Source organism: Xenopus laevis, chromosome 1S (genome assembly GCF_017654675.1).
Source record: "Xenopus laevis strain J_2021 chromosome 1S, Xenopus_laevis_v10.1, whole genome shotgun sequence".
NCBI lineage: Eukaryota > Metazoa > Chordata > Amphibia > Anura > Pipidae > Xenopus > Xenopus laevis.
The window spans coordinates 91,826,519-91,853,725 of record NC_054372.1 but is presented as its reverse complement, the minus strand read 5'-3'; the positions used below and the strand labels follow the sequence as shown (position 1 = coordinate 91,853,725).

At 39.4% G+C, this 27,207-nt stretch overlaps 1 gene segment (V, D, J or C); it reads right to left on the bottom strand.

Moving 5' to 3' along the window:
- Window positions 1–14,717: 14,717 nt before the first annotated feature.
- On the bottom strand, window positions 14,718–16,189 carry LOC121399370. The segment is given in 2 exon segments: window positions 14,718–15,471; window positions 15,548–16,189. Coding segments are annotated over 2 exon segments (393 nt in total).
- Window positions 16,190–27,207: the final 11,018 nt, after the last annotated feature.

Sequence of the window (27,207 nt, the reverse complement as noted above, 5' to 3'; positions counted from 1 at the left end):
CTTAATGTCTGAGATTCTGCATTTAAAAATATTTAAACCAACATAAGATGTGAAATACATTACAGGTACAGAGCATTTACATAAAATACAGGACGATGTTAATGCTGTTTACATAAAATCCAGAGCCGTACCAAATAGGAAGGCATGATTAGACTCATCATTGCAAGTGTAATATTTTTCTCTTTTGCAGTGAAGTGATCTCTGCTAGAGCAATATATAAAGCAAATCAGGAAGGCCTCTGTTTACTAATGCAAATGAATGACAGGCTGAAATTAAAAGTCTTTCTATGCCACAGTATTTGCATAGCACCGAGCCTAATAGGGTGTTTGGGACTGCCCTATTTTTGCTTTGTGATAGCATTTTTGTTTACCATTTCTGGTAATGCTAATATTGCATTTATAGGGCAAATAAAAAAAGGAGAGATAAAATCCATGCACACTGAATTATAAGCAAAGAACTTGAATGGATTTTGAGAAATGTAGAGATTTAATAAGTGGTTGGAGTTGCCTTTGGTGGGACAGCAGCTGTGAGAAGGAAATAGCAACATTCTTACTATACAACGCATAGGAGGAACTAAAGGAAGAATAGATGAGGTAGCAGTGAAAGGAAAAATGAAGAGACAATGAAAGTAAATGAGAAAATATGTCAGGAAGAAAAACATTCATAAGGTAAGGTATAAACATGGGGGAAAACAGGGAGTGGTGGACAAAATACAGGAATGGGTTTTTTGGGGGCTAAGTTAGGAGAAAATAGTGCAGGGTAGAAAGAAAACATGACTGGGTTATAGTGTCAGTAGAAGATACTGACATATTTGGATAAGGCCAATACGATAATCATTCAGCATATGGCTTAATTCTATGAATGTTATTTTGTATAGTGGTGTGTTCCATACCTCCAAGCTGCAATCTATTTCTGTCTTCTTCCACACACAAATTCATCAGCATCTTTTTTTTCTGACCCTGTGCACTAATCCATTAGCTCCTCCACTCATCCCCTATCACAATGTATCAGTATCGTCCATTGTCCCCTTAGACCCCAATCTCCCCCCATTCGTCACCCCATCTTTAACTCTAACAACTGTTTTTTTGTTGTCACATTACAATTCATCAGTGTGCTCTGTGACTCGCACATTACAAGTCCATACCCTAGTACAGTGCTACGCAATATGTTGGCGCTATATAAATACATGTTAATAAAATAATAATAGTTCCAATGCCACCTTTCCCTTGTGCCATTTACTTATTCCCATCATTTCCTTCTTCTTATTCCAAGCATTCCCTTGTAGCATTCTTTTCAGACTTTAATTCTTTTCTCCTTGTATTATGCTTAAAGCCATTCTCCCAGATGTGGTTTTCTCTTTGCTTTGTTTTCTTACTTTTCTAAATGAATTTTGTGCAGAGTATCTCTCGGTAAGTAACACATGTCTTTCTGTCTTGGCAGAACTGGGCACAAAGTTTAACTTAACCCGCCCTTGTTTAGTCCAGTCTCATAGAAGCAGCACTCTCCTATCTTAAAGGGCCAATGTTATTCTATTTAAGGGGTTTGGGGATCAGATTCAGCTAATTTTGCAGAACAATGTGGCTGATTTAAATCAAGAAGGCTTTCTGGGCCAATCATCCTATACAGAATTACTGATCATTTATTTAAATACAGGTGCAGTTTTCAGGGAACAAAAATTAACATAGAGCCGAAATAGCTGGTGAGTAAATTAAGGTTACCAGATTTTTTATTGAAATCCAGAGACATGTGCCAAAGTGTGGCACGTGACAAATGTTTTGACCATGCCCACTTTTAACCACAATCCCTTTAGCCACATCCTTGTAAGGTTAAAGCTATATATTTACTATGTAATACAGCTTTACCCCACATTTATCAGCAAGTACACCTAGCAGTATTTCCAAAGGGCGTTTCACAGTAACCACAACTCATGTATGCAAACCTAATTTATAGCTGTATAAATGCAGTGGCAATGTAATGTTTAATGCTCCCAGGACAAAAGGGCAGTTTGTAAGTAGTGCCAGCTTAATGTTTAATGGCCTGGAATGCATACAATACATATTTTTATATTTAATATTTATTTATGTCTAAAACTATGTTACATGCCCCAAAACATATCAATATATATACTCAATGTCATATTTATGTTTAATAAATATGCATAGAATGCATAGTAATATATTTATAACCTCAATGTCAGATGGCTCTTTTTTAACAGTACAAAATTAAAGTGATTAAAATATAATGTACTGTTTCCCTGCACTGGGACAACTGGTATGTTTGCTTTAGAAACACAACTATAGTTTTTAGAAATATGCTGCTGTGTAGCCATACTTTTATATTTTGATGTTTCTGTTCCTTTAACCACTTGTTGTTATGTTACTACTAGTAGTGTTTTCATTGGAATACTTATAAACATATCAATATTAAGTTACTAAATGTGCCTACTACTTCAGTAGTTTTTCCAGGAATAGGTAACATTAATGAACATAGTTACTTAGGTTGAAAAAACACATATCCATCTAATTTAACTTTTTCTTCTAAAAACCTATGGTAAGTAGGTACTCGTCTGACTTCTTTCCTTTCCTTCCAACATCAACTCTCTACTGTGCACCAGTCTCTTTATATTTCTGCTGGATCCTTGCCCTGACATTTCCTTCTAATCTAGTTGCCTTCATGTATATAAACAAGCTTATACTTTTGTTCTGAATCTGATCTGAATGAAATAGGCAGGAAATTTACTAAACTAGGTTTTTCTTCTTAATGACCCTTGAAAATTAGGCCCGGTAAATATCTCCAACACTTTACAGTGGAAGCAGTTTGTTTGTAGGCTCTGCCTAGTTTTGAGAGGACTGCTTATCTCATTTTAACTTTTTAAAGGAACAGTAACACCAAAAAATAAAAGCATTTTAAAGTATTTAAAATATAATGTACTGTTGCCCTGCATCGGTAAAAGTTATGTGTTTGCTTTAGAAAGACTACTATAGTTTATATAAACAAGCTGCTATGTGACCATGGGGGCAGCCATTTAAGCTGAAAAAGGAGAAACGGCACAGTTTACTTAGCAGATCGAAGATATACTCTGTAATTGAATACAATGGGATTCAGCAAAGTGCATCTGCTATGTAACCTGAGCCTTGAATGTCTGTCCCCCTGACTACACAGCAGCTTGTTTATAAAAACTATAGTTGTGTTTCTGAAGCAAAAACACCAGTTTTACCAGTGCAAGGAAGCAGTAAATTATATTTTAATTACTTTAATACACTTAAATTTTTTGGTGTTACTGTTCCTTTAACTAGCAAATCCAGTGGCCATAAAGTAGCTTCACTTCATAACAGCAGAGCTGGACTGGGCCGACGGGACACTGGGAAAAAACCTAGTGGGTCCGCCAGCCCAGAGAAGAGCCTCGCTCCCTCCCCTGATGCTCTGATGGTACTTTAAATTTAGGTGTGCTCAGGGGATGGTGTAGGGTGGGTGGCGGTGGCCCTGTAGTGGGCAGCAGGCAGATCAGTGGGGGCCCATGGACAGCTGCCCCTGTGGGCCCTGCACCCACCAGTTCAACCCTGCATAACAGTACTAGATTAAAAGGACTATTAGAATTGCATTATCCTCAGGTTTTTATATAGTTGCAGAGCTCCTCTGTGACTTATGATATCCTTATAAACTACAGTAACGGTTGCATCAGGGTGGGACTGGGCCGATGGGACACAGGAAAAAACCCGGTGGGCCTCCGTCTCTCCGAGAAAATTCTGTTATCTCATTTGTATGATATGAAGTGTTTTTGTCAAGCTGTTTATCACTGTGGAATGCTGATATGCTTTTAACCCAGTTTGCGCAGTAATAATGAGCAGTGTCTGATATCTCTGCCTTCTTAATGATAAACTGATACTCAGTGGCTGCAGCATTAATGGTGGCAGTATAACGGTCAGTAGATATCCCTGGTCCATATCTAGGAGAGGTGATTGAATGGTGATGAGCTATAATCAGCTGTGGAGCATTCCCTGGTATCTGCTTGAGAAAATACACCCAGTGTTCATCCTTGGCTCCAATATGACAGGAGATTGTTGCCCTCTCTCCCAGGTTAACTGCATTGTTGGAAGGTATCAGTGATGTCTGAGATGCTGCATCTGAAAAAGGTTAATACAATAACAAACATGAATTACATTGCAGACAAAAATTATTTATATTAAAATACACATTGGCCGAATTGTAATTTACTTGAAATCCACAGCAATACAAAATATAAAGGCAGAATGGGACTCATTGCTACAGTTCAGTTTTACAGTCTTGCAGTGAAGTCATGCTGTTCTAGAGCAATATATTTATAAAGCAAAGCAGAAAGGCTTTTTCACTATGCAAATTGATTATCGCCTGAAATGAAAAAATATTCATTCTATGTCACAAGATTTTCTTCTATGTCACATTATTTGCATACTGTTTAACCTAATATGTTACATGCCAGTAAACAGCTTTTGCCATTGGTAAAAATAGATGATTTTTTGTGGATATCTTGTGATAGATTGAGGCATTTTGCTTTGCGAGTTTATAGAATGTAGAAATGTATTTGATGTGTAGCTGCTCATGTGCCATTAATGGTACATTGCCATGTGACTCTTAGTGCCCCACCTGAAAGGCAGGTGGAAGTGCTAAAGGTCCAGAGACTGAAAGAGACCTCATCTTCTTGATAAAGCCAGGGTACCAGGGCACCAGGAACATTAATGAGTAAAAGTTAGATCCTTTTCACAGCACACCCAAGTGATCAAGATGCAGTGATCAAGATCAGTTAAATAGAGAGAGAAATGATGAAGATAGCATTCTGTAGTCAATGCAGACTACAATGGAAAGAAAAATGCGATCAATTCTGAACATAAATACACTAAGCGCAGGGGTGTCCAAAAGGTAGATCAGGATCTACCAGTAGAATTTTAGTTGGTGATCAGTAGATCTCAAGACACTGTCAACAAACAGCTTGTCTAAATTACCCTTCTGTTTTATGCTTTTCGTTCAGATATTTATTCTGTTAAGGTTACATAAGAAATAGTTGTTTTATAAATTAATTTATATTACTATATTTAAAAAGCAGTATAATATTTAAGTAATATTTTCCATGGAACAGAATGCTAACAATGGTATTATGAATGTAGATCATAATGGGACTACATCACTAAAAGTAGACCCCACATTAGTAAAGTATGGGCATGCCTGACTTAGGGGTAATTAGAGAATGAAGCACGAGGCATAGAAAACAATTGCTAGGCTTATACTCACAAATACAACTTCAAGGATTCAGCACTTTGGCCCTCGGGATCAGTCAATGAACAGTGGATTATTTTAACTCTGAAGTGTAACCGCAGCTGTGGGGATTCCTCTGTAGTGGAACCTAGGCAAACATCTCTAGTCCCTATGCCTGCACGCTTGGTTCCTACACTGGGCAGTTGTGCACCCAGGATTCTAATCCTTAAATCTCCTTGGTGGAGCTTAAGGCTGCTTATCTAGCTAGCCCTACTCCTATCTATCGCACCTAGTGTGATCTTTGTCTGAGTATATCCTAACACTTACTAAACCCTACTTAACTTAGGTTCCACTATTTCCCAGGCCAAGCTTTGACAGATTGTCTGAATGAAGGGCAACTATTTCATCAGTCCCCTACATTGCTTTTTCTCTACCATGTAGCAAGGACCCACCCTGAATACAAAAGTCCCATGTAATACCTGATCTGCCCTTCACATCTCTTTGTTAAAATACAATGTCTAATTACAAGCCAAAATTCAACTTTTGGCTGGCATCGTGGCCCTTGCCTATAAACAGGCCTGGATTTGTGGCAAGGCCATATAGGGCGGCACATTTTTGGGGACGGCATGCCGCCCAGCCGCTCTGTGGGGCTCAGTGCACCAGCGCTCGCATGCTGGTGTGTGGTAGTGCGGGCGGGCGCTAGGACCGCTCACGGCCTAGGGGCGCCCGCCCAGCGAATCCGGCGCTGCCTATAAATTATAGTTAAAATGTTACTTTGATCATGCTTTTTTTTTTATTAAAGGCCCATCCACTGGTTTTGATTCTTTTTGTAGTAATTAACATTTTGGTGGTACTTGGCCTATTATTGTAACTTATGTTTTCAATAAACTTTTTTGTTAAACCTCATAGCATGTTCATCAACTGCCCGGTTATATTTTACTTCTGTGAAACCTATATGCCCAGCTTTCATGTACTGCCCTTTCAGAAAATAGCTGTAATTGCAAAATTATAGTGGACATGTATTCTGAAATAAGTATTTGACATATACATTGAGAAAATATCCTAAAATATCTAAATATGTCCTTTCCCTTAATATAGCTCCGAAATCTGCTATATTGCTTTGATGAGATAAAACCTTTCTTTTAAATGTCAGACAAACAAATTGGCAAAGCAAAAATTATAGCTGCCCCATTTAGTCACCATGACTTTGCCAATAATATGGGCTGTTAAATCTGGAAACTTCCTCGGTTGGTGTAGTAATCTGTGACTGCAATACATATTAGCTGTATAAGCAGTAATGATGTACTGTATTTATACAACCTTTCTTGAAGACATGATAGAAGTTATTTATTAGTAGGTGCAGACTTCGGCCAGTGAAGTCATGTTGCGCTAGAGCAATATATATGAAGCAAAGTAGAAAGGCTTTTGCACCATGCAAATTAATTATAGCTTGAAAAGATATTCCTTCTATGCCATGGATGTTCTTGTGGCTATCTTATGACTGATTTGCAAATGTTGCTTTGTCAGGTTGAAGTAGGGAGAATTGTATATGGACTGTAGTTGTTCATGCGCCACTTTGCTAACTCTACTGTCTGCTAATCTTAATATTTTTTTTACACAATTTGAATGAATAAATAACATTTCACATTGACTCATAAAATAGGCACTAATGTATGATGAAGATATTAATATGCCACAGTCTGAAGCCAAGCATGAAAAGTCCATTACTGTAAAAGTAACAACATGGAAGGCATTAAAAAAGTAGTCGTTTTTAGACGTGTAGAGACCCTGAGGGTTAGATATTTTACTCAGGCAGTTTTCCCTGTATTTGGACAGGGGGAGGCACATTTATTAAAGGTCAAATTTTGAATTCATTTGAGTTTTTTTAAACTGTATTCAATTTTAATATACTCAAGATTAGATTGGGGGGTATTTAATAAAAAATCAAATATCTTAAACTCGCACTAATTTTACCAGCGCAATAACTCGAATCGAATTTGATCAAACTGGATTCAAATTTTTTCTCTGAAAAAAAACCTTGAATGTCAGAAAGGCTGCTAACATGTCGAAATTGGCCCCTGGACCTCTCCCATTGACTTATACATGAACTCGGCAGGTTTTAGGTGGCGAATAGTCGTATTTGAGTTCTTAAAGGGCCAGAGTGTGGTAAATCTCAAAATTCGAATTTGAATTAAAACTTGAATCAATTTTGTATAATTCACAATTTGAATTTGAGAGTTTTGACCACAAAAACATTTAAAAAATTCAAATATTCAATTCGACCTTTAATAAATCTGCCCCCTAAAGAGGTCCTTTGATTCACCCAGGCAGCTATGTCCCTGGGTCCATTGTAGTTCAAGGTTTGCCCAGTAGGTGGCAGTGTTTAAAGGTGTAAAAGGGAGCACACATGTGCTCCATCTTCCTGGATCCCACCGTGCATGAGGTGGGCACAAGAGTGGGTCTGAGCAGTGACAAGGAAAGCATAAGAAGTTTGTGTAAAAGTCACTCTAGGAGCAAAAGTTAGAGGCAGTGTGTTTAGTGAGCAGCTTTCTGGCTCCAACAAGAAGAGTAGTTGGGGTTAGCACCCTTGTGGCGATCAAGCCACCAGAGACAAGAGTGGGTGTATGGCATCCCAAAACCCAGAACAAACCCCAAAGTCCCGGTCTTGGCTGATGCTTCTGCCTACAACAGACGCCTTTGTCTTTGGGAGGAGCTGCTACTCAGATGCCGCCAGGTCTTAGTGAGAGACCTAAGTGAGAGGACCAGGGAGAAATTTCTGGGCAGGAAAGTGAACCATAACATATACAGGAGGATCAGGGAACAGAGAGTGAAGTTGTGGAACAAGCTGTGACAGTACCAACCAGACAGTACAGTACAAAATCAGGAGCCAGGAGCGTAGTCAGGATAAACAGGCTGGAAAAGTACCAGTAAGAAAGCGCAGTACAGAATCAGAAACCAGAAGCGTAGTCAGGATAAATAGGTTGGGGTCAAAACCAATCGGTAACACGGTACAAAGTCAGGATCCAGAAGAGTGGTCAAGTAGACAAGGGTCAGTTCAGGCAGCAATACAGAACGGTCAAAACAGGCAAAGGTCAGGAACAGATAAGACAAGAATCACACCCAGGAACTTTCAGGAATAGACCTACGTTGGGCAATTAATCGGTGCAGAGTAGGGGGTTTTTATAACCAGACTACTGGATTACACAGATCACCCGTGGCCAGATTGGCAACAGGTGAAACAAGTCATGCTTACTTTAATTTACAAGGCATAGCCATAGGAGTAAACCAGGGCCCCAGCTGCCTGTTCACACAGTGCAGTGGCACCGCAGACAGCACAGGAACACCAGGTTCCCCAGTTCAACCCAAGGCAGGCTACCACAAACAAGGAGCAAGATACCCCGTGGGATCCCTAGTGCTGTGGAAAATAACCAAGACAGGCTGTACTACCCCCTGAGAGGAATTTACTTGCAATATGTGTGAAGAGCTATATTGCCTGATTGCTGTGAACAGATCCACTGTCATTGTTTAATAAACAAGTTATTTGTTGAAGCAACCCACTGGACTACTAACTTGATTGATATGTGCACCAGGAGACACTCATGGTCCACCTGAGAGTAAGGTTCTTAAAAAAGCACATTAGGTACTGGGAGTCAATGGGGGTTGCCTGGATACAAGTGGGTCAGTAGCATAACACAAACAACACTGTCCTGTCTCGACGCTATTATTGACACTGCTAACGCACACACAAGGGTGAGCTACACAAGTATTGCTAAGGGCCATTAGCAATAGTGATAGATTAATTTATTCGCCAGGCATGGATTTGCGGCAAATTTCCGCATTTCGCCACCTGCGAATGTTTTGGCAAAACAAAAAAGTTGGGGTGAAAAAATCGTCGCGCAGTAAAATAATGTTGACGCCCATGAACTTTAATGCATTTGGATAAAAGAGTTGCGTGCATAAAAATTGTCAGGCGTCAAAATTATTTTGACCCCCATTGACTTTAATGCATTGTCACGCATGTAAAATTTGTTGTGCATCAAAATAATGCGTTTTGCGAATTTTTCACGATTTCGCAAATTTTTTTGGAGTTTTGCAATTTTTTTCGGTGAAGCAAAATGGCCATTACTAATCAGCAACACAGAAATATGATAGAGAGGGATGCAATTAATCAAAGATGCAATTAATTAAGTTAAACAATAAAGATAAACTTGTCCAGCGTGAACAACCCAAACTTGGCCAGTCCTTCTTCATAGCTGAGATTTTACCAGCTTAGTTTCCCTTCTTTGCACCCTCTCTAATTCAATAATGTCCCATTTGAGCGCTGGAGACCAAAACTGTAGAGCATATTCTAGATGGAGCCTTACCAGTGCTCTTCATAGTGGAAGAATAACCCACTTCTCCCATGAATCTATGCCCCCTTTTAAAGGGGACCTATCACCCAAAAAAAATTATTTAAATCATATTTTATCATGTTAGTCATGCAAAATTAACTTTAATTACACTGTATAAATTAATTAAATCTTGTTTCCATCAGTCTGGGAAGTCATAATTATAGCAAGCAGGCAAGAGCCATTTTGTGGACACTGTTATTAAGGCAAGCCTTGCATCATCTCAGACTTGTTTGTGCACCAGAATAGGGGACCTGATGTCCATCCCCATGCACTGACTACACAATTAAATGGTAAAGAGAACTGGGGGAATGTGGGGAGAGCAGTGACATCTGGGAAGTGCTGAATGGAAAGTGAAAGTAATTGCTTGTCCCACCTCCATGCCTAAGGCATAGAGGAGTGGCAGGAAATATTTGATTGACAGCTGAGCTTTTTACATAACAGCAGCTATGAATACATTAATAAAATACATTAATAAAAAAAAAGAATTTGGATTCCATGTTTAATTTAAAAAGGACTTTTAATATACAGCTTTTTATGTCTGGATGACAGGTCCACTTTAATAGAGTTCCTTGCAGCTGCTGACTGGCGTCGCTTGCTACAGCCAAGTTTATTATCTACAAGGACTCCAAGGTCCTTTTCCATTATGGATTTGTCTAGTGCAATCCCATTAAGGTTATAAGTGGCTTGGATATTTTTATATCCTAGGTGCATTACTTTACATTTATCAACATTGAATCTCATTAGCCGCCAAGATTGCCAGTTTGTCAAGATCCTGTTGCAAGGATGCTGCATCCTGGATGGAATTAATTGGGCTGCATAATTTTGTATCATCTGCAAACACTGATACGTTACTTACAATACCATCCCCTAAGTCATAAATGAACAAGTTAAATAAAAGTGGACCCAAATTCAGAAAACCTTACTCCAGGAACCCACTTACTCCAAGCAGAGAATGTAGCATTAACAACCACCCTCTGTACCTGATCCTGTAGCCAGTTTCTTATCCATGTGCAAATGACTTCATTAAGCCCAACAAACCTTAGTTTAGAAAGCAGTCGTTTGTGGGGCACTGTATCAAACGCTTTGACAAAATCCAAATGGATCACATCTACTGCTCCCCCCTGTCCAGCATCTTACTTACCTCATGATAAAAAGTAATCAAATTAGTCTGACATGACCTATCCTTCTTAAAGCCATGCTGATTGCTGCTCATAATGCCATTCACCAGGACAACATTTTGAAATGTTCTCATTGTTTTATAAAAAGCACTTTGACCAAACCCCAAGCCACAATTTTACCTTATTTATCAAAATCTTTCACATAGGTTAAATGACCCTTTCACATAGGTTAAATGAGGTATAGAGTTAAACAGATTACAGTAACTAGATCATACTGTTTAATAGAGGCCCTTCCATTAATTTTGGCTTCTTTATTTTGTGGTTATAGCATTCTCTTGCTATTTCACTATTTCTAATTTGTTCTTGGAAGTTATGTCTTGAATAAACTTTTTGTACAAACCTCACACAATGTTCACAACTGCTGGAATTACAAAGGGATGGTAAAAAAGTATTTCTAGATAAGTATATGACAATCACACTGTCCTCAATTTTCAAATAAACATTGGTAACATTTCCTTAAAATCGACATGTGTCCTTCCCCATAGTATTTCAGAAACCTGTTGTATTAATGCTATGAAATAAAATCATTCTCCAAAACAAACAAATTAGTAAAGCAGAAGTTATAGCTGCCACAGTTGAGTCACCCTGGCTCAATACTGTATTTTTAATTCTGGAAACTGTTTTAATATGCAGCCCCCTTCCTCGTTTGGTGCAGTCATTTGTGACGGTGACACAAATTAACTTTATTATAAAACAGAAATTATTATTTACACAACCTTTCTTGAAAACTTGGGTAGCCAATTGTTACGTGTGTAATGCATTTTTGTTACCCAGTGTTTTTGTCAGGTTCTTTATCGCTGTGGAATTTACAGAACCATTTCACACATGATGCCCAGCCCTTCATTCCGTTGATATTGTATGTATGTGATTCATTCTTGTTACTCATTGTTTTTGTCAAACTCTTTATCACTGTGGAATGCTGATATGCCGTTAAACCACTTTGCACAGTAATAATGAGCAGTATCTGCTGTCTCTACCTTCTTAATAATAAACTGATACTCAGTAGCTGCAGCATTAATGGTGGCAATATAACGGTCAGTAGATATCCCTGGTCCATAATCAAAAGTGCTGAGTGAATGGTGATGATGTATAATTATCTGTGGAACATTCCCTGGTATCTGCTTTAGAAACAGCACCCTGTAACCATCCTTGACTCCAACATTACAGTTGAAAGTTGCCCTCTCTCCCAGATTAACTGCATTACTTGAAGGTGTCAGAAATAATGTCTGCGATGCTGAATCTGAAAAATGTAAATCCTGTGTAAGACACAAATTGTATTACACTTATAAAGTATTTATATAAAGTATAGAAAGGCTCTAATATTTACATGAAATCCAGAGCAATATAAAGTAGATTGGCAGGACCAGACTCATTGCTAATGTTCTGTTCTTCTCTCCTTCAGTGAAATCATTATCTGCAAGATCAGTATATAAAGTAAAGCAGAAAGGATAAATCTAGTACTATTAACACATGCAAATAAACTAATGACAGTCTCAAGTTATTCATCCCATGTTATAATATTTGCATAACAGTGGCCATAATCATATGTCAGGAAATGTATTTTAACTGATTTTTTTCTGCATTTCTATAAGTAATACATTTCTTCCACCAAAAATAAATAAAAACATACAAATAGAGTAAATTAGAATTCTAAAGAGAGAACCCTTTTAGGTAACAAAACTTAAGTTGGCTTGGGGAAAAGTGGAGGTTTGATATATACAGTATTCAGCATACCCTTCCAGCTGTTAAGTAGGAAAGCTGCCCCATGGGTAAAGGTGGCCATAATATAACAGGTGAATGGGTCAGGGTCTTCCTAAAACTTTCCTTGGGTTACTATCCACTGGTTTCGGTACCCGGGCAAGGGATTCAAATCCCAGCAACCCCTGGTAGTCCTAATATAATTAGACTCTTTATCCTCAGGTAGGGGCCACCGCTTATGGTATGGAGGAAGGGATTACCACTTGATATAAGCACATACAGTATTCACTCTTGATCAAATAAACTTTGTGCGTCAGTGGTTCTTTAAAACAGCAACAACAACAATTTATTGAACTGGTGGTACACTTATCAATACTCAGTCACATATTCAAGATGTATGCTCAGATGGTATACTTCACGAAGCAAGTTGTGGCAGCAGGTCATCTACACACAATTTTATTTCTCATGGATACTGTCTGATCCTTTATTAGTCAGCCTTGTGAATTGAGCCGCCTTTCCTGCCTTAGGTGCACAATCCCCATTGAAGGTACCTCACAGCTGGTTTTACACTCCAAGGATCTCTCTATCCCTGAGCTTAACCACTTGAGTCCCTAACCTGGTGGATTTGTCACTGCAGGGTGCTAACCCTTCACTAAACTCTTTGGAGCCTTAGCTGCTCACTAACTTTCCTGAACCGATCTGTCACTCCTATAATGACCTATTATAGTTTCTGACCTGACTTACTCCTATACTGAGGCCTACCTCCACCTCAGGCCCTAGCAGCAACACCCCACTTCCAATGGGTGCACTGGACAGAGGCAGAACACATGGCAACATCCCTTTTTATAACCTCTGGGAAACTACTCCCCTTCCCCTATGGGAAAAAGGACTAAGGACCCAGCCTACCTACCGAACACATTCCCTTGGGTATAGGAAAACCTTACACTCTTACAGATATTAAGATTTTTTTCTCCCTTATGACCAATTTTAGTGCGATCCAACAAATCCATCAAATTATCGTGAGGTTAGAGGGCACCAAACCATCATGTATCTAATGATTGGCTATTAGCGAAAAATTCGCAAAACTCGACAAAATGGGCGCCAGCTTCATAGTTGACACCCGGCACCCATTATAAGTCAATGGGCGTCCATTAATTGTCGCTGGCGATTCCCTCACCGGTGTCAAAAAACCGATGATGCCGGTGGAACTTCGCTGCAAATTCGCCCATCACTATTGCCTATCACTCCAACTTGCAGTGCAGCAGTAACGAGTGACTGAAGTTTATCAGAACACAAGTCACGTGGCCTTAAATCGAAATTTTTTTTTCAAAATCTGTTCTTTTAAAAAACAAATGGCATTGCACAACTAGGTGCAAGTCAGTTGTATTGAAGTTCATTATATTTATAGTTGATATATTTCTTATCTTTGGCCCTGCAGAGCAGAATCCCTGAGTTTTATTAAAGACAGCGGTTAGAATTGATATAATAGTTGCTAATATTTCCACAGATGCTGCTGATAAATGGATCTATTAAATTGTAACAGTTGAGATGCTGCACCTGGATTACTGAGCTGCTAGTCTAAAACACCAGAGACAGGATCATTAATGGGCATGTAAAGGCAAAAAAAAAAAAAATCCATCTACTGCTTTTTCACCTAAAAAGAAGTAGATTTTCAATATACTTCACTTAGCAAATCAATACACCTTCTGTAAAATATTTGACCTCATTCACCGTTTCTCTCCTCTCCCTCTGGAAGCTGTTTTGAGATCCTTTCATGGCAGGCCATAGTAGTGTGAAACGATCAACTACTGTATACTCTGCATTCCGAAATGCAGGAAAGCAGCGTGGGGATTGTTTCTCATCAAGATTAGCCTTCTGCTATAAAGACAAAATGCCAGTGCCAATGCACTCCAGGCACTTCGATTCCCGAAGTCGCCCCAAGTTTCCACGTCAGGCAACTTCGGGCGACTTAGTTTGTCGCCCCTCAGAAGAGGCGATAAGTCGCCAGGCGAATAAATCTCCCCGAATTTGCCCGTGTGTTAGCTCCCTAAATGAGCTGCAGAAGATCGATTACTTTTCAGAAAGGGTACTAATTTGCTAACTGAAATATGTTGAAAATATGCTTCTTTTTAGATGAAGAAGCCGTGGAATATTTTTTTTCCTTTACATTTTAAATTTTGGAAAATTTGGAATTTTGGAAGAAAAATTATTTCTGGTGAACAGTCTGAAAATAACTGAACTGAAAGTGTTTGGAAGGTAAACAACCTCTTTAACCAAATCAGAAAATTGATTTATGCACCAGTGGGGTGCTTTTGGAGGGGGTCTGCTATGCCTGGTATGCCTAGGGCAACAAAAAACCTAGGCCTGGCACTATCAGTGTTGTTTGATTGATCTGCTAATAGTTCTGGAAAAACTGCAAAATACATTGTGGGAATCTTTCTGAATTCCCCAGTTTAATCTAGAAAATTTGATCTGCCCTTAAGTTGAAAAATTGATAAGTAATATGTTCATGTGCAAACAGTTTATCAGTATTCAGTGGTAAACAACACAGAATATCTGTAAAAACTGACTGAGTAAATGTAGATGTGCAGTCTGCCATAAACCAGTTCCTTTTTTATGTGACCAGATCTAGTCAGACTCTTTATCACTGTGGAACCCTGGAAGGCTCCAAAACCATTTCACACAGTAATAATGAGCAGTGTCTGCTGTCTCTGCCTTCTTAATAATAAACTGATACTCAGTGGCTGCGGCATTAATGGTGGCAGTATAACGGTCAGTAGATATCCCTGGTCCATATCTAGGAGAGGTGAATGAATGGTGATGATATAAAATCAGCTGTGGAGGATTCCCTGGTATTTGCTTTAGGAGGTTTACCAAGTCACCATCCTTAGCTCCAATATTACAGGTAAGAGTTACCCTCTCTCCCAGATTTACTGCATTATTTGATGGTGTCAGCAATGTCTGAGATTCTGCATCTGGAAGAATTGAAATTGAACATGATATAAAAACAGTATAGTTATAAAATTCTGTTTAAAACATATAACTACTTACATGAATTCCATAGCAATACACAACATGTAGCAAGAATAAGAGTCATTGCTGGGGTTTAAAACTTTCTCTTTTGCAGTTAAGTATTTGCTTGCTAACCCTACATATATAGGATAGAAAAAAATGGTAATCCTTTACTTATGTAAATTAGTTATGGGGATTAATGAATGCATACTCTTCATATGTCTAAATATTTGCAGATTATCGTCAATTCTGGAAAGATATAAATATGTTAATGTCAAACCCTCAAGTTGATTTATTCAAAGAATGATTTTATGTCAAGGTCTCCAGTGTGAATTGATTGGTAGAAAGCTATTTTTATTTGAATTCTTTATTTACATATAGTATATATTCATGTACATATATATGCATATAATATATGTATATTCCAGAGCATGGAATGGTTACAGTATTAATCAATTTTACATTCCTTGTTTATTTTTTCAAAAAATGTATTGTTTTTCAGGAGCACATTTATCATTTAGGCACTGGAGGGGCCAAGGCTGGCAGTTTTAAAGAGGTGGGTATTGGGTGCCTATATGGGTCCCACCACACACTTGCCTCTAAATCCAGCGTTGGAGCTGAGGGAGAGGTTCATGTACAAAGACAATACTGTAAATGCACTGATTTGGGATGTAAAAGGAACATGGGGCTGGCTGATGCTTAGAGTAGCCCTGGCTGCTAATACAGCCATGAATCTTTTTAATAATGTGTGGAGTCATGCTCGACTGGTGGACTGAAATGTGGATTAAAAATAAAAACTGCTTTAATAATTAAACATTGATGACAATGAAGCATTCTGACAGAACTCACTCATATTGATACTGAAAAATTGTATTTGAAAATAAAGATAAAATAACTTTTCTGGTAGCTTATTTAATGAGAGAGGTTTTGGTTGAGTTTTTTATTTATACAATGGTGGCTCAGGGTAATACCTTTATAGAAATGTCTTGTATAAAACAGCTTTGTAGAAAAGAACTGTTGAAGCCATTGTCTTGTATTAGAAAGCTTTGTAAGGAAAGAACGATTGAACCCCCCAACTAATCAATGACCTAATATGTTTCTGACTTCTGAAAGAACTCATAGAAGCTTTCTTCATTATATTTATTTACTCAAATATTAAAAAATTATAAGATCTCAGCTTCAAATGTGCTTTTTGGGAGCCTGGTCAGCTCTTGATGAGCGCATGGAAGACGAGATCTGTTATTAACCAAGTGGTTTATGAGCTCATTGTTTTTGAGCATATAAAACTGGGGGTCTCCAATTTGTTTGCTGAGACCTCCTACTCCTGTGGAGTAGCACACATACTGCCCAGGGCCTTGTGCACAATTTGAGGCTTCTCTGCTGACTGAATCGGGATCTTAAACAAAAAAAGGTTCATAACACTATCTATATAGTTTTTTCATAGACATACCCAATTTGTTGTATTTAGGAGGAAACCACAATTGTCTACTTTTGACTTTACAACCCCCTTTTAGACTGCCAGAGTTGTTAAGCTATTTGCTCACCTTGTTCCATTGTGAAGTGATGGATTCTTGGACCTGACACCACCCACCATGGATATCAGAGGGATTTCAAGTCCCATAACTTCCCACTTCCCACAATCCATCATTTCACAATGGAAGCAAAGGGAGTTCTGAATAATTCTGGCAGGCTAAGGGGGGATGGAGTTAAGTATGTGGGTTCAGAGTATTTTGGTTTTCTTTCAATCTGAGTAATTATGTATATCTGTGTAAAAAAATATTTTGGGGGTTCAGATAGTGTTTGTGTACCATTTTATATGTAATCTCAACTGAATGAGTTAACGACCAAAAGGGGGTATTTTTTCTGAAACAAACACCTCAATTTTACCAATGCTGGGTATCAGAACATTATATATTTTTTTACTTTAAAACACTTTCATTTTCTTTATTATGTCATGGGAATTCACATGAAGCAGGAGATCACTGGAGGTAAATAGTTGACGTTTATTGGCACAAGCAGCGTGGATTCTATACTCCAAAGAGGCACTCTAGGAGGGACTGCGACTTTAGTAAGCAGATGGTTGGTAAAGGCAATTAACCATCCGGGGGGGTTCTAAACCATTTTCCTGGTCTTTCTCTTCCTTCTCTGCTGTTTCCTTAGATTATTGTTCTCCCCTACTCTTAGTTGTCATTGGATATATAATAGCATAAGATGGTGGTGCTGTTGGGGCTGAGGCTGGTTGTGATGGGTTAATGTATCTGGCCTCAATTACCCAAGGGCGAGTGCTTCCACTTTCTCTATATCTGGATCAATTTTAGATATGTCTTTGGAAACTTTTAACCATGTCTCATGAACCCAAGTACCCTCTGAAGGGATAAGGCTTACCACTTGTAAGCAAGTGCCACCTTGGCACATAGGACACTAAGTCCTTATCCTATGATTCTGCTATCACCTCTACCAGTGAGCGGTTGAAGGTCCTGAACCTCCAGTAATCACTTCCTTCCAGCCCGGACTGGCAATCTGTGGGTTCTGGCAAATGCCAGAGGGGCTGCTGTATAGTTTCATAGAAAGTTACCATCTAGTGGGCTGGTAGGGGCCTGATAGGTGGCTGTTTGGGCCTCTGTGTATTTGGAATAGCAGGGCCTATTTTGACTCCCAGTCCAGGCCTGCTTCTTTCCCTGCAGGGTAGGATTCTCCTGAAGAGTCTGACTCCCAAAGGGGCTAACAGCCCCTGTGAGATTACTTCTCTCTGTTCACTTTTCCCTCAAGTCCTGAGCTGTCTTGGGCTACTGTGTGGTACCTTTGGGGTTAACTTTGTCCTAAGTGTTAGAAGCAGCAAGAAACAAAGGTGGAACTATTTTGCTTGGTGAATCAGTGCCCACGGATATGCTCTCATAGATTATCTCTCGAGGAAAATTCAATCCCAAAAGACGATTTTCTATTCCTGCGCACTGCGACTATCACTCAAGGTATCTGTGTTTTGTCCTAACCATGTGTCCAGCATGAATGTTCGGATGAGTGGGAACTAAAAGGGAGCAGAACGACCACTCCTCTCTTTTAGTTTCCACTCATCCACACATTCATGCTGGACACATGGTTAGGACAAAACACAGATACCTTGAGTGATCTCCTAGGTCAGACTGCCCACACAGCAACACCTAGTCTGTGTGGACCCGGCAGAGGATGGGGGGACAGAACAAGGTATCCTTACCTCGTGTGGCCACTCCTGTCCCATTACTTCTTTGGACCCTCACTGTGGTTGGGTGCTGTCAGCGACTTGAGCCTGACCGTATTCTCCACCATTAAGAACAGGGGGTATTTTATACCCTTCTACATCACACGTTACTACAAAGGTATGCAAATGGCAGAAAAACATTGGTGTGGGAGCTGTACCTTCCGCTTTGAGCCTTGAACATTGGCAAAAGGAGTTGCGCCTCCCTTAGTGGCCCCCACAGCTGTGAAATAAATAAACCATACACAGTACTATTACATGGTACATCCATGAAGGGTAATTTATAACCGCTTCACTGTGTCCTTGCTGGGCAACTTAGAACCATACCGACTACTGAAGGGGGGCATGAATCTGTGGGTGGACTCTGTGTAGGCTAAATCAAGCATGTTATACAAGTTTAACCCTTATAGTAAATTTAACCAATATAATTGGAACAGGGTCTATCAAAAATGACGATAATGGAAAAGGAAGGAACACAATACCAAGCTAGATCTGCAGACGTGTCAGGTCTAGCCACCATTGAGTGACCGGCAGGTTAGAGCTGGTATGATAAGTAACCCTAAGTACCCCAGTGCAGACTGAAAACAAGTAACGATGACAGAGAATAGCAGGAATAATTGGCAGAAAAAGAGGAAATACACAGGGAAGAATACTATATAGGGAAATAAGGATAGTATGGTACCTCACAAGAAGAAGGAAAGGCATGGGAATAAGAAACCAGAACTAAGTAGATATAGACATAGGTAGACAGTAGATATAGATATAGCACTGCACTAATGAGGGCACTCCACAAGTTACCAGGGTTGGCAAAAAGCCACTCCAGATAATCTTAAGAGTCAAATTTCTTGTTCTTTTAACTGTAAGAACTGGATTTCTGGGGGGGTCCACTAGCAAAGTGGATCCCCCCTGGACCATTGGAAAGGTGAAAGCAGGGAGAGGGCAGCAGTATGAAAGCTGCCCCAGGGAGATGGGGAGCTACAAATCTCCCCTGTTCATAGAGAAAAGGAAAATATAATCCCAGTCAACAGCTTATTGGGCAGTGCATGGGGGCCCTCCAACGGGCTTCCCTGATCGATACCTGGCCGAAAGTAGACCAGATGTTGATCAGGCAGGTTTAAAAATCCCTTCAGATCGAGGGTCACATCGGTTCATTGATGTGTTCCTCGATCCGACCACCTGTATTCTGTATTCACGTTGTGATCTGATTGTTGTCCCTAACTGTAAGAACTGAGTTTCTGGGGGGTCCGCTAGCAAAGTGGACCCCCTGAAGCCCCTGGAAAGATGCGAGCAAGGAGAGGGCAGCAGCATGAAAGCCATCCAAGGGAGATGGGGAGGTACAAATTGCCACTGGTTATAGTGAGGAGTAAAATATCATTCCAGTAAAAAAGAAAACTGCAAGAAAATAGAAAAGGAAAATAGAAAAGTAGAAGCAGAAGAAACATTAAGAGCATTAAGGTGCCCATACACAAGCAGATATAAGCAGCCGACCGCCTCTATTCTGCCCGTTGTGATTCTAGGGCTGAACAATTGGATCATCCCAATATCGTCCACTTCAAGGTGGGCATATCGGGGACCGATCCGCTCATTTGATGACCAGAGGTTAAAAGGTAAATCCGATTTTAGAAATTGCTTTCTGCACCATGTGAGGGTGCTTTATGAGGTGACCTATTGTTCCCAATATGCCCAAGGCACCAAAACATCAATGTCCAGCATAGTGAATTGTCTTTGACTGCTCTAAGTAGCTCTGATAAACATGTCAACTTGGTAAAAAAAATTCTGTTGGTTTTGAAAAATTGTAAATTACATTGAATTTCTGGGAATCTTTTTATATTCCTCAGTTCAATCGATATATATCTGCCACTAAAACACTAAGTAAAAAAAAAGATATGTTTTGGTTTCAAATGCAAATGGTTTGTTGAGTATTCAGTGGGAAACATCACAGAAAATCAGTGACAGATTACATTTCGGTATCTACAGATGTGCAGTCTGACATTAAACAGTTCCGTATTCTTTTAACACTTTTTGTGGCCAGTTCTTGTCAAACTCTTTATCACTGTGGTATTCTGATATGCTGCCAACCCATTTCACACAGTAATAATGAGCAGTGTCTGCTGTATCTGCCTTCTTAATAATAAACTGATACTCAGTGGCTGCAGCATTAATGGTGGCAGTATAACGGTCAGTAGATATCCCTGGTCCATATCTAGGAGAGGTGAATGAATGGTGATTATATAAAATCAGCTGTGGAGCATTCCCTGGTATCTGCTTAAAAAGATGTACCCTTTCACCATCCTTAGCTCCAACATTACAGGAGAAAGTTGCCCTCTCTCCCAGATTAACTGCATTATTTGAAGGTGTCAGACTTAATGTCTGTGATTCTGCATCTGAAAGAATTGAAATACAACATGAAACAAACAGATATAAAGTTATAAAATACTACACAGAGGGACTTTATTGCTACTTACATGTAATCCACAGCAATAAACAATATGTAACCAGGACTGAACTCATTGCTGGGGTTTAAAACGTGCTCTCTTTCAGTGAAATATTGGTTTGCTAAACCTACATATAAAGAAAAACAGAAATGCAAATGTGATAACTATGCAAATAAGTCACAGGGAATAATGAATACATATTCTTCATGTGTCTAAATATTTGCCTAATGTCAACTCTGGAAAGATATAAATATATGTTTTGCAAGGAATGTTCTTTATGTCAAGATTTATTGATTGGCAGGAAGTCTTTTTTTTAAAGTTTATTTACATAGTTTCAGAGTATTGAACTGTTACAGTATCAGTCATATTTGCATTTATATCAGAAACTTTCTTATCATTCTTTTTTTGAGGCACCTGTGGGCCTGTACCTTGGGTGGCAGCTTTAGGGTGGTGGCTGTTGGGTGCTCATATGGGTCCTGCCAGACATTTGCCTCTAAATTTAGTGGTAGAGCTGAGAAAGATGTGGGGTACAACTCTCTTCCAAATGGTGCATATACAGACACTATATTGTGCATTCACCAATCAGGAAGCAAAAGGAACAGGTGGCTGACTAATGCATAGCACAGTGGTGGCTGCTAATACAGTCCTGAATCATTTAAATAATACTTTAATAATTTAAAACTGAATAACAAAAAAGATGATATGGCAAAATATGGCAAAAAAGTTTGCACATTCATAGTATAAATAAGCAATTTTTTAAAATGCATGGGCACCAAATTATATAAAGACATTGCTTCCTACATATATATCCAGTCCATTTTTAAAGGGAAACTAAATCCTAAAAATGAATATGATCAATAATGCCACATTTTATATACCTGTACTGAACTTATTAAATCAGCCTAAAGTTCAGGGTCTCTACAGTAGTAATGATCTAGGCCTTCTAATGACTTTCCCATCTTGGATTTTGTTAGGAGTGTCTGTGAGATGCACATGCTCAGTGGGCTCTGAGCAGCTGTTGAGAAGTTAAGCTTGGGGGTTGTCACAAATCATTAAGCAGAAACTAAGGTTGGCCTGTCATATAACATATACGTTGATTCTACAGGGCTGATTATTAAATGCTGATGCTAATTGAGCTGCCATGTACCAATGGTATATATTCAGTATCTTGGGCATGGATCCCTAAGCTCAGTAAGTGACAGCAGCATTTAGCATGTGCAGTGAATCAACAGAAAAGAAGATGGGGAGTTACAGGGGCATCTTTGAAGGAACAGATCTTCTGAACGACTGTGGTTGCCTTGGGCTAGTACAGAACTGCAAAACATATTGCACGACATTTCTGCCCTACTTCTTTGGTTAAGCTTTAGTTCTTTTTTAAGTAAAGAATGAACCATAGACATAAAAGGTTGAAATGTAAATCAGAATTTAGAAGTTGCATTATGCGTGCCATGCCTGGCATGCCCAGGGCATCAAAACACCTGGGTCCAGCACAGTGAATGGTTTGAATGCTTTAAGCAGCTTAGATAAATGTATCAAATTGTTAAAAAGTTTACTATGAGTTCTGAAAAATTGCAAAAAATAGATCATGGGTGGAACTGGTGGGAATCTTTTTTCTGTGTTTTCCAGTTCAATTCATAATAAATTGGCCCCTAAGTAAAAAAAATACTGTATGGTATGTAATGGGTTTATGTGCAGCAATCAGTCATGCAGATGTGCAGTCTGTCATTAACCTGTTCCTTATTCTGTTGACATGCTTTTTGTGTGACCAGTTCTTGTCAAACTATTTATCACAGTGGCATGATGATATGCTGCCAAACCATTTCAAACAGTAATAATGAGCAGTATCTGCTGTCTCTACCTTCCTAATAACATAGGGAATAAAGTACCCCCTATTATAAAATATAAGGATATTATAAGTTACCGAGGAGTTCCATGACCATATAAAAGCACACGGCCCAAAGGCCGAGTGCTGTTATACAGGTCATGGAACTCCAAGGTGACTTCTAATATCCTCATATATTAAAACAAGGGGTACTTTATTTATTATAATACACAAGTTTTAGTGAGTCATGTGACAGAAATGACATCAGAACTCACCGTTTATAACTGATATGACTGATGACATCAGAACTCACCGTTTATAAGGGTATAATTTACAAGATATTCATGGCTTTTGTGTATTATAAACTGATACTCAGTGGCTGCAGCATTAATGGTGACATTATAACGGTCAGTAGATATCCCTGTTCCATATACAGGAGAAGTGTATTAATAGTAATGATATATATATATAATCAGCTGTGGAGCATTCCCTGGTATCTGCTTTAAAAGAAATGGTGCGTAACCATCCTTAGCTCCAACATTACAGGCCAAAGTTGCCCTCTCTCCCAGATTAACTGAATTATTTGATGGTGCCAGACTTATTGTCTGAGATTCTGCATCTGAAAGAATTGAAATACAACACGAGACACTAAGATGAAAGATGAAGATGAAATCCATAGCAATACACAATATTTAGCCAGGATTGGACTCATTGCTGGTTTTTTAACTTGCTCTCTTGCGGTTAAGTGATTACTAAACCTACATATAAAGGAAAGCAAAAATGCTAATGATTGAACTATGTAAATTAGTCATAGGGAGTTATTGAAATTGCTGATATTGAAATAGGTCATTAATTAGGGTCTTAGTGGGCCCCTTACAGTTCTGGGCACCCTTGCTTCCTCTGTAGTTACACCCATGTTTTGAAGAAACCTTTATTGTGGGCCTTTCCCAATCCCCCTTTAGACTGCAATAATTATATAACCCCTCCTTCACCTTGTTCCATAGTAAAGTGATTGATTCTGGGACTTGGAATCCCACTGATTTCCTTAATGAGTGGTGCAGAGGTTCTCTGCAAAGCATTGGGAATTCACAATTCGCAGTCCTTTACTTGCCAATAGAAGGTGAGGGAGTGCATTGTTCTTGCAGCTTAAGAGGGGTTAGGAAGTGGATCCTACTAGTCAGACTATCTTGATTACCTTTCAGTCTGAGTGATTTTGTATGCCTGTTTATGTACCTTTTAACATTAACATTTTTTTTAAACTTAGTCTTAAACATGTACCTAGGGTTACCACCATTTTATTTCATACAGTCCAGACAAGTGGCAGGGTGCATGACATTGTGGGTACGTAGGTCATGTATTGTGGTGGATTTATGGCATCAAAGGGTGGGACTATTCAAGGGAAGACCTGTCCAAACTTTTTCCTTTATTGGAAAACCACTCTGTCCAGGTCAAAACTAGACAGGTGGCAACCCTACATGTACCATACTGTATATTGCACATATTTGTGGTGATGCTTTGTAGGTAGGGTTGCCACTTTTTTTTCTGGCCTTAGTGGCTGGTGACGTAGAGCGTGGGGGCAGGTCAGGTAGGGGGCAGAATTGTATTGTTTTGTGAGTGGGGCTTGACGTTTCGAAGCTGGCTGGGCCAGGAAGGGACTCTGGATTAGTCAGGGTTTGGGGGAGGTGAGAGAGGGCTTTGAGAATTTAACAGGGCAGATCTGAGGCAGGCCAGGGGTGGAACAACAGGTATTACAAAATACATTGCCAGTAAATATGTAATACCAGTCCTGGCTGGTATTTTACAGGCTAGGCTGGTGAAATACCAGCCAGGTGGCAACCAAACAAATGTTGGAAGAAGGGAAAGTAAGCAGAGCATGGCATTTGGGGCAAAAGACACAGGAGGGATTGGCACAGAGTGAGAGGGCAGGAAAGAGAGAATTGCAGAAATAATTGAAAGGAAATAATAATATATAGGGAAATAAGGATAGTATGGAACCTCACAAGAAGAAGGAAAGGCATGGGAATAAGAAAACAGAATAAAGTAGATATAGACATAGATTGACAGTAGATATAGATATAGCATTGCACCAATGAGGACACTCCACAAGTTACCAGGGGTGGCAAAAACCACTCCAGATAATCTTAAGAGTCAAATTTCTTGTTCTTTTAACTGTAAGAACTGAATTTCTGGGGGGTCCACTAGCAAAGTGGATCCCCCCCTGGACCACCAGAAAGGTGAAAGCAGGGAGAGAGGCAGCATGAAAGCCACAGCCACCCCAGGAGATTGGGAGCTATAAATCTCCCCTGTTCATAGAAAAAAAGTAAAATATAATTCCAGTCAATATTATTGGGCAGTGCATGGGGGCCCTCCAACGGGCTTCCCTGATCGAAAACTGGCTGAAAGTAGACCAGATGTTGATCAGGCAGGTTTAAAGATCCCTTCAGATCAATTATTGTATTGGTTCATTGATGTGGTCCTCGTTCCGACCACCTCTATTCTTTTGATCTTTGTGATCTGATTGTTGTTAATAACTGTAAGAACAAATATCTAGGGGGTTTGCTGGCAAAGTAGACCCCTGAACCCCCCGGAAAGATGAGAGCAGGGAAAGGGCGGCACGCCCCTGTTATAGTGAAGAGGAAAATATCATTCCAGTAAAAAACAAAACTACAAGAAAATAGAAAAGGAAAAATAGATAAGTAGAAGTAGAAGAAACGGAAGACAGAGCCTTAAGGTGCCCATAAACAAGCAGATATAAGCTGCTGACCACCTGTATTCTACTCGTTGTGATCCTAGGCCAAAAACAATCAGATCATCCCAATATCGCCCACTTCAAGGTGGACATATAGGGGACCGATCCACTCATTTGGCGACCAGAGGTTTAAAGGTAAATCAGATTTTAGAAATTGATTTCTGCATCATGCGGGGTGTTTTTGGAGGTGACCTATCGTTCCCAATATGCCCAAGGCACCAAAACATCAATGTCCAGTTTAGTGAATTGTCTTTTATTGCTCTTAGTAGCTTTTATAAACATGTTAATGTTTAATGTCAATGTCATGTCAGTGACAAATTCAGTTGGTTCTGTATGGTTTCAAGTGCAAATGGTTTGTTGAGTATTCAGTGGGAAAAATCCCCGAAAATCCGTGACAGATTACATTTCGGTATCTACAGATGTGCAGTCTGACATTAAACTGTTCCGTATTCTGTTAACATGTTTTTGTGGCCAGTTCTTGTCAAACTCTTTATCACAGTGGCATGCTGATATGCTGCCAAACCATTTCACACAGTAATAATGAGCAGTGTCTGCTGTCTCTACCTTCTTAATAATAAAATGATACTCAGTGGCTGCAGCATTAATGGTGGCAGTATAACGGTCAGTAGATATCCCTGGTCCATATCTAGGAGAGGTGAATGAATGCTGATTATATATAATCAGCTGTGGAGCATTTCCTGGTATCTGCTTTAAAAGAAATACCCAGTCACCATCCTTAGCTCCAACATTACAGGAGAAAGTTGCCCTCTCTCCCAGATTAACTGCATTATTTAAAGGTGTCAGACTTAATGTCTGTGATTCTGCATCTGAAAGAATTGAAATACAACATGAAACAAACAGATATAAAGTTATAAAATACTACACAGAGGGACTTTATTGCTACTTACATGTAATCCACAGCAATACACAATATGTAACCAGGGCTGAACTCATTGCTGGGGTTTAAAACGTGCTCTCTTTCAGTGAAATATTGGTTTGCTAAACCTACATATAAAGATATAAATTCATGTTTTGCAAGGAATGTTCTTTATGTCAAGATTTATTGATTGGCAGGAAGTCTTTTTTTAATAGTTTATTTACATCGTTTCAGAGTATTGAGCTGTACTGTCACTGCACCAAAGAGGGCACTCCACAAGTTACCAGGGGTGGCAAAAAGCCACTCCAGATAATCTTAAGAGTCAGATTTCTTGTTCTTTTAACTGTAAGAACTGAATTTCTGGGGGATCCACTAGCAAAGTGGATCCCCCCTGGACCACCAGAAAGGTGAAAGCGAGGAGAGGGCAGCAGCATGAAAGCCGTGGCCACCCTAGGGATATGGGGAGCTATAAATCTCCCCTGTTCATAGAAAAAAAGATAAAAAACATAATTCCAGTCCATATTATTGGGCAGTGCATGGGGCCCTCCAACTGGCTTCCCTGATCGATATCTGGCTGAAAGTAG